The following is an 8888-nucleotide window of genomic DNA, read 5'->3' on the forward strand; positions in this document are numbered from 1 at the left end:
ACCCTGGACAAGTCTGGAAACTACATTCATTCAAAAGGAATCCTAGATGGGTGATAAGTTTCCAGACTGGCAAAGGGATGAGATAATCCGAAAATTATACGAAAAGCCATGGTTTTCTTCACATGTGTTAATCTATGACCCTGATTTCAGGTGATGGATTACAAATGTTGTCTTAGAGATTGTGGATTTTCTACCAATGTTTTTAAAAAATACTACTGCCATTGTTCGTCTCATAAAAACTTGCCTCGCATAAATTTTGATTGTTGTGGAAAGACATTCACGAAGTTTGTCATATTTAAGAGCCATGCATATAGAAATCATAAGCTTGAATTGAAAAAGAGCTTGAGTAGTGTTAGAACATCATCCTCATTTATTCAACATCAAGTTTTAAAATGCCAAATTTCAAATTGTGATTTTGAATGCAATATCTTAAAAACCTTCTTTGCTCATCTAAAGGGCCATATCAATGATGGCTTCACCGTGTCATGCCCGATTGATCTCTGCAAATCTACCAAATTTAAATCAAAATCCTCATTATCAAGCCACATAAGTCGAAAACACAAGACAAGTTTCGAAAGCAAGTCACGACAGATTGTACCGTTGCCACACTTTAATAATGAGCTTCCTAATCAGGAAATGGGTTTTGAGAATGAAGAGATTAGGGATGGCAGTGTTCAGGATGATTTTATTAACCCGGAAGCCTTTGAAGATAATCTAGGAATGTTTTATATTAAACTTCAAGCTGACAAATTTCTACCGAGTAGTACAGTGCAGTACATTGCCGAAGAACTTTCAAATTTAAAATATCTTGAAAAATCTCATATAACGCACAAAATATTCGCAGATCTGAAGGCTGCCGGAGTAGCTAATGACGTCATAACGCGAGTTATTGATATTTTTTCCCAATATGATATTATGGAAATGGCAAACGAAAAATTTAAAACAATTCACCTTCGAGAAAAGTACGTCAAAAATACTTTAAAGTTTGTGGAACCAGTGCCAGTTTTCCTTGGGTATGGAAAGGGGAGGAAGAAAATGTTTTACCATTATGTACCAATTAAGGATTCCTTAACAACACTATTATCTAATCCCGATGTATCCAAAATATTAGTTTTTCCAAAGCCTTCTTATATGCCAGAGGTAAATCAAATTCTAGAGGATGTATGTGATGGAGAAGGTTTTGGCCGCGATTATATGCTTATGGAAGACTTTAGAAGTTGCATTCATCTCTTGATATTCCAGGACGCATTTGAAACTGTAAATCCATTGGGATCTGCTCGGTGTATTCACAAGATAGTTGGGGTATATTATACGTTACTTAATATTCCACCAGAGCTCCGATCTACAGTTGACCACATGCAGTTGATTCTATTATGCAGAGAATCCTATTTTAAGGACACCAATAATTGTCTTAAGAAGTTAGTCAGTGACCTGAAAGATCTAGAAACCCGGGGGATAATTATAGGAGGTAAACGATTCAAAGTATTTGTAACTAGTATAGTAGGTGATAATTTGGGACATCACGAGATAGGCGGTTATCAGAAAAATTTTAGAAGTGGGCATATTTGTCGCTACTGCTTAGTTAAGGCTGAAGATATTAATGGTTCTGGCCCATTTACACAAAGAACCCCAGAAAATTACAAAGAGAGTATCGTTAAACTATCTTCCGAACCGGATATAACGACTTTTAATGGAATAGTTAGAGATTCTGTTTTAAACGAGCTTAGATTTTTCCACGTATGTAAACCGGGATTAGCACCTTGTGTAGCTCACGATTTATTTGAAGGGGTGGTGGCTTACGACTTATACCAATTCTTGAAATATTTTATATCTACTAACAAATGGTTCTCTTGGAAGTATTACAACTGGCAGTTAAGTCAATTTAAATTTGAGGGTAAGGATGTTGGTAATAAGCCATGCTCAGCTAGACCTGGTAGTAACAAATTGACTGGAGACGCATCTCAGATTTGGTGTCTTTTACGGCTCTTATCCCTAATTCTAAAAGATAAGATAAGGGACTTTTCAGACCCTGTTTGGGATCTATATCTCCAGCTTAAAAAAATTGTAGAGTTCATTATGGCTCCAAAAATTTCCAAGCTTGAAGTAGCATTTTTGGTGCTTTTACTTAAGGATTATAAAGCAGGTCTTTTGAAATGTTTTCCTGGTTATAATTTAAAAGCCAAGCACCACTATGTTTTTGAACACTACCCAGATTTAATCCTCCATTATGGACCACTTATACGTCTCTGGACACTTCGTTTTGAAAGTAAGCACCATGTTTATAAGAGGTTTGCCCAAAATACCAAAAACTTTTTGAACATAACTAAGACTTTATCGCATAAACATCAAATTCAACAAGCTTATTTTATGGCCGGAACCCCATTTCCACAGTTAATTATCTACAGAAATTCAAGTTTAATTGAAAGCGTAATTTCGCAAGAGTTGTTGAAAGAAATAGCAGGTTTTAAATTAAATAGAGAAAATTTAATATTTTTGAAAGAAGTGAATTATAAGGGCACAATTTACAAAAAGGGATTGTTTGTTGTCACTGAAACGTCAGATGATTATCTGCAATTCGGATGCATACAATTAATGATGATAAGTAAATCAGGAAATGATGAAGTACTATGTTGGGTGACTTTGTATAAATCAAAATATTGTGTTAAACTACACGTCTTTGAACTCTATGAAACAAGACAACTTTTGTTAATAAATGTGAATGATTTGGGCGATTTCTACCCCCTACCAAGTTACACCATCCTTGGAAAAAGATTTGTAACACTCAAACACAGTGTTCACCATTCCTAATGGGAATGCTGAAAATGATTTTGGGTAAGGCTCTATTTTTTCCAGAAATTAACAGAAAATTTAATGTGTTTTTGAAGTTTCCAATTGAATTTTAAATATAAATGATAAATTATTTTAGATGGAGGAAGGAGCCCAGGAGCTTTTTGAGAAAGGACTCAAATCTATCATCGAGACTGTGTTGCCTACACTTCCATCTACCGCTGTAGAGGAAGTGGCAACTCTGTTAACTAAGGCTGGAGTCGAAAAAGAAGAGGACTTGCAATACGTGACTGAAGATGATTTGAAAGACTCCGTCTTGAAAGCGATACATATCCGAAAACTGATTATTTATGCAAAAGGACTTGCGTCAAGTCCCATTGCAAAGAATACGAGCTCATCTCGCAACGATAATGCACCCAACGGTATTCCTTCCAGCCTTATATCTACGAATGATGGAAGCTCTTTTGAAGACGAATTTGGACCAAGCAGAGCATCTTGTAGCAAAGAATCTACTGGCGAGGTACAAAAGATATTTCTAAAGCCTATAGTTTTCAGATTTTACTTTAAATAATTTAGGGCAAAAATATATTTATGAGAAACTTATATACGTGTTTACTTAACGTGGTGCAAGGCCTTGCCTTTTCGTCATTAAATGTCGTCCTTGTCTGTCTACATAAAGTTCATTTCACTCAAGGACGAGATAGAATTTTTGAAGTACCAGCCACCTGTACAGGCTATGTCTTATGATTTTTAATTGAACTGCACCATAAGTTTATAACTTATAAGTTTATAACTTATGTTCCATAAGTATGACACTGCTTCTACTTCGTAATGCTAGAGACTTGCTAAGAGCTAGTGCCAGAACGACAAGCGAGAATTGACTACACGCAATTTTGCAGTCCATCTTCCTATTTAGTCTGCACTAAGCCTTTGACAGCGCCTCAACAGACGTCGTTCAACCATAATATATGACGTTCCATCGACGTCATTTCATGACAAGCTCTCCCTAACCAGTGATAAACTTATGGAACATATGCCTACAATAAAATCATCTTTGGCAGTGTTTGAAAAAAATCCCCCTTTTTTTTTTTGCTAGTCGAAAAGGGGGGGGGGTAAGGATTCTAGTAAGGGTAATTGTTGAATTCATAGGCAAGCAAATATCCCTCAATATACACTACATAATTTTATAGTAATGACATTCTTGTTTAATATTTCATATTAAAGGGAAATTTTACTATGAGAGGCAGCAAACGTGACTAACTTGCTTATGAATCCAAGGATTAAAGCAAAATTCCGCTTTTATATAGTGGAAATTAATTGTTCAGTTCAAACGCAGCATATCCTTGTACTATTCTGAATATTACATAATTAGATATTTTTATGTGCATCAGCTAAATTTGAAACTTTTTAGGTGGTAGACAAGTACGGAAATGAAAATTGGGCAGTAACGTACAAGATCAAACTCGACATTTTCACGAAGCAAGTGCAAAAAGACCTGCTGTCAAATAATGCATTAAGCTGCAAAAGTCGGGGCATTGTGATTAGAACACTAGTAGATGACGCGATAAAAAAATGTATACGGCCTACATACAGTAGTATGAGGAAGTTATCCAAACATTTTATGAACCGATTTCCAAATGCTTTGGTAGACAAAATCGGCGATAAAACAATAGGCCTCGGAGATTCACTTTTCGTGAAACAACTTTATAACAGACTGGATTATCTTTCGCGCCAAGAAACTGGCGCTATGCCCAGAGTTAAAAAAATTAAAAAATTCAAACCCCCGCGTTTAGAAATAAAAAACACAGATTCATTTAATTGCAACCCTGAAAGTAGTGAAGAAAATCTAAAAACCTGCGAAACTCTTAGAAAAGAGCTTTTGGAACTTCATTTTGAAATGAATCCAGATAAAGATGTTGTGGAGATTAAAATGCGAAATGCTTATGCTCTTCAAAGACACGACATTAATGAAGGAATGGATTTGGAAGAAATTAAGGCACGTTGGCCATTTCTATTCGAAACTACTGGGATGAGAGTGCATTTGGAGCAACTCCTTGGCTACGATCTTATTAAAAAATTCACCGACTTTTTCAAAGAAAAAACGCCCTTATTTTTGCAATTTTTTTCCAAAAGCAAAAAAAAATTCTGTGTAACATTGTTGGAAAAACTGAAAGATGTAGGAAGTAGAACCGAATCTGAAGTTATTGGTTCTGTTATTTTGTTGATCATGAATCATTTCAACGAAGAACCTAACCAAGTGTTCCCAGTGGTCGAAGTAATGCATTATGATTTAAATACTAAATTTAGCACAACTAATCATGTTGTATTTTAATCTTAGCCTGGTACTGAAGTAAACCACGTGGAACTTAAAAAATTTAAAGAGAAGTATTCGATGCTGATCGTAATAGGTATTTAAATTTTTACAAAACAATTTTACAGCCCAATAAACTCTATTTTTCTTTTTCAGGAGAGAGTTTGAATAATTGCTCCCATTTTGCTTTGGTTGCGGACAATACGGTCTTAAACAACCATATTTCGAATGACGACATTGCAACTGGAATTGGAATGTTTTTTGGCGTCTACTATGTTATGAACATGCATTATCCTGAAAAATGTCCCGCTTTTTTGGAATTTTTGCAAAGGTAATTTATTTGAAACTTGTTGCTTTTTGAAAACGTTGCAGAAGCTATTTTCTAACCATATACGTTGTATGGAACGTTAATGCTAATTTTGGCTGAAAAAATGTTTCACAGCAAAATCGGCATGAAACATTTCTGCGACTAGAACCTTAGTTCCATATCCATTTATATTATTAATTGGGTTTAAAAATTGGCAAGAAGTTGAGATATCTCGACATGGTTTTGTCTATCTATTTGGGGTTTTTTCACTTGCTTGACTTTGTGAAGGGACTGAGTTTGTGAGAATGGAATAAAGATCGCATTATTTTAGTCTAAAGAATTTAGCAGCGTAAAAATAGTTAAGGCAAAGCGGAAAATAGCACTACTTCTAATATTCTAATTTTTATTGTTTTATACCTTCTATAAAAATGTATAACAATTTTAATTTATTGTATAGGTTTGTAGCAGACATCAATGATGACACAACCGCTGAAGTCAATACTAAAGCCATGGGGCTCTTCAACAAAATTTCTCCACTTATGTGGACTCAGTTTAAGCCGGCTTCATAAAATTAATGAATTTAGAAAATAAATTTTATCGATCATACTTGATTTCTAGTTCTTCTTAAACAAAAAAGGTTTTTAACAGAAATATCTGCATGTATTTGTAGTTTTTTGAGCTGTAAATACCCTCTCGTTCTTAATATCTACTCGGATGTATAATTCAGTTGTAAATATTTATTGAAACACTAATATCTACTAGTCTTCAAGCTAAAAATACACCATACCATAGCAATATATATGTATTTCTTTACTTTAGATTTTACTAGTCTCCCAGCTATAAATACACCATACTCCTGTTGTAACTAAGTATTTCTATCCAGTAGATTTTACTAGTCTCACACCGAAAATTACGTCATACTTCTGTAATATCTACGTATTTCTATCCTGTAGATTTTACTAGTCTCCCAGCAAAAATTATGTCATACTCCTGTAACATCTTTGTGTTTCTATCCTGCATATTTTACTAGTCCCCCAGCAAAAATTACACCATACTACTGTAATATCTTCGTACTTCTATCCTGTGGATTTTACTGGTCTTCCAGGAAAAATTACACCATACTCCTGTAATATCTACGTATTTATGTTCTGTAGATTTTACTAGTCTTCCAGCAAAAATTACACCACACTCCTGTAATATCTACGTATTTATATTCTGTAGATTTTACTAGTCTTCCAGCAAAAATTACACCACACTCCTGTAATATCTACGTATTTATATTCTGTAGATTTTACTAGTCTCCCAGCAAAAATTACACCACACTCCTGTAATATCTACGTATTTATATCCTGCAGATTTTACTAGTCTCCCAGCAAAAATTACGTCATACTCCTGTAATATCTGCGTATTTATGTTCTGTAGATTTTACTAGTCTTCCAGCAAAGATTACACCACACTCCTGTAATATCTACGTATTTATGTTCTGTAGATTTTACTAGTCTTCCAGCAAAAATTACCCCATACTCCTGTAATATCTACGTATTTATATCCTGTAGATTTTACTAGTCTTCCAGCAAAAATTACACCATACTCCTGTAATATCTACGAATTTATATCCTGTAGATTTTAGCTCTGATATTGTAATTTTTACGAACATGCCTGCGATATCTACCGCCTTAAATCCTAGATAAACTACATGCTATTCTCCTGCAATAAATACAGTTTTTTGCTGCGATTTTTTTTTTACAGAATCGATCTGTAAAATTCACAGGAAGTCTTGGCTACTGTTGCTGCCAGGGCTTTCCTGTAATTTCAGCAGGATATTTTTTTCTCAGTGTAAGTTGAACAATGTAATAATTTAAATCATTTTCGAGATTCTTCTCAGGTTTCCTTTCATTTATGACTTATTTATATGGAAGTTCACGGTATACGCTAGATGGTTTATCATAGTGTTTTATAAGGCTAATGAAATATTTAAACTAAATGAATATCGTATGTGCCAGATTTAAGATATTCATTTTTCAAAGCTAATTTGAACAATGTAATAATTTAAATCATTTTCGAGATTCTCCTCAGGTTTCCTTTCATTTATGACTAATTTATATGGAAGTTCATGGTATACGCTAGACGGTTTCTGATAGTGTTTTATAAGGCTTATTACATATTTAAACTAAATAAAGATCGTACGTTCCAGATTTAAGATATGCATTTTTCAAAGATAAGTTGAACAATGTAATAATTTAAATCATTTTCGAGATTCTCCTCAGGTTTCCTTTCATTTATGACTAATTTTTATGGAAGTTCACGGTATACGCTGGATGGATTATCATAGTGTTTTATAAGGCTAATTACATATTTAAACTAAATGAAGATCGTAAGTGCCAGATTTAAGATATTCAACTTTCAAAGCAAAGTTGAACAATGTTATAATTTAAATCATTTTCGAGATTCTTCTCAGGTTTCCTTTCATTTATGACTTATTTATATGGAAGTTCACGGTATACGCTAGATGGTTTCTGATAGTGTTTTATAAGGCTAATTACATATTTAAACTAAATTAAGATCGTATGTGCCAGATTTAAGATAATCAACTTTCAATGCTAAGTTGAACAATGTAATAATTTAAATCATTTTCGAGATGTTTCCCAGGTTTTATTTCATTTATGGCTAATTATTAAGGACGGTCCTGGTATACGTTAGATGTTTTCTGATAGTGTTTTATACGGCTAATAATATATTTAAACTAAATGAAGATCGTATGTGCCAGATTTAAGATATTCAACTTTCAAAGCTAAGTTGAACAATGTAATAATTTAAATCATTTTCGAGATTCTTCTCAGGTTTCCTTTCATTTATGACTAATTTATATGGAAGTTCATGGTATACGCTAGACGGTTTCTGATAGTGTTTTATAAGGCTAATTACATATTTAAACTAAATTAAGATCGTATGTGCCAGATTTAAGATATTCAACTTTCAAAGCTAAGTTGAACAATGTAATAATTTAAATCATTTTCGAGATTCTTCTCAGGTTTCCTTTCATTTATGACTAGTTTATATGGAAGTTCATGGTATACGCTAGACGGTTTCTGATAGTGTTTTATAAGGCTTATTACATATTTAAACTAAATAAAGATCGTACGTTCCAGATTTAAGATATTCATTTTTCAAAGCTAAGTTGAACAATGTAATAATTTAAATCATTTTCGAGATTCTCCTCAGGTTTCCTTTCATTTATGACTAATTTTTATGGAAGTTCACGGTATACGCTAGATGGTTTATCATAGTGTTTTATAAGGCTAATTAAATATTTAAACTAAATGAATATCGTATGTGCCAGATTTAAGATATTCAACTTTCAAAGCTAAGTTGAACAATGTAATAATTTAAATCATTTTCGAGATTCTTCTCAGGTTTCCTTTCATTTATGACTAATTTATATGGAAGTTCATGGTATGCGCTAGACGGTTTCTGATAGTGTTT

The 8888-nt window shown here is 33.4% G+C and overlaps 2 protein-coding genes across 2 annotated transcripts; both read left to right on the forward strand.

The window, feature by feature from the left end:
• The first annotated feature begins 621 nt into the window (after nucleotides 1-621).
• Nucleotides 622-3042, forward strand: LOC149663383 (uncharacterized). Its single transcript, XM_089842262.1, has 2 exons — nucleotides 622-2832; nucleotides 2927-3042. Exon 1 carries the CDS (start codon nucleotides 637-639, stop codon nucleotides 2806-2808), a length of 2172 nt encoding a protein of 723 aa, XP_089698388.1. The 5' UTR covers nucleotides 622-636; the 3' UTR covers nucleotides 2809-2832; nucleotides 2927-3042.
• On the forward strand, nucleotides 2921-6003 carry LOC149663384 (uncharacterized). The gene is made up of 5 exons (XM_089842263.1): nucleotides 2921-3307; nucleotides 4199-5062; nucleotides 5126-5195; nucleotides 5255-5429; nucleotides 5863-6003. The coding sequence occupies exons 1-5, from the start codon at nucleotides 2927-2929 to the stop codon at nucleotides 5972-5974; spliced, it is 1602 nt and encodes a 533-aa protein (XP_089698389.1). The 5' UTR covers nucleotides 2921-2926; the 3' UTR covers nucleotides 5975-6003.
• The last annotated feature ends 2885 nt before the right edge of the window (nucleotides 6004-8888 follow it).

Source organism: Phalangium opilio, unplaced genomic scaffold (assembly GCF_054372755.1).
Source record: "Phalangium opilio isolate 3A_F unplaced genomic scaffold, DU_Popi_V2 ptg000063l_1, whole genome shotgun sequence".
In the NCBI taxonomy this organism is placed as follows: Eukaryota; Metazoa; Arthropoda; class Arachnida; order Opiliones; family Phalangiidae; genus Phalangium; species Phalangium opilio.

Coding starts and splice junctions, on each gene's coding strand:
- LOC149663384 (XM_089842263.1), top strand. CDS start 2,927: ATGGAGGAAGGAGCCCAGGAGCTTTTTGAGAAAGGACTCAAATCTATC. Junction 5,063..5,125: donor AAGTGTTCCCAGTGGTCGAA/GTAATGCATTAT, acceptor TTTTAATCTTAG/CCTGGTACTGAAGTAAACCA. Junction 5,430..5,862: donor TTTTTGGAATTTTTGCAAAG/GTAATTTATTTG, acceptor TTTATTGTATAG/GTTTGTAGCAGACATCAATG.
- LOC149663383 (XM_089842262.1), top strand. CDS start 637: ATGGGTTTTGAGAATGAAGAGATTAGGGATGGCAGTGTTCAGGATGAT.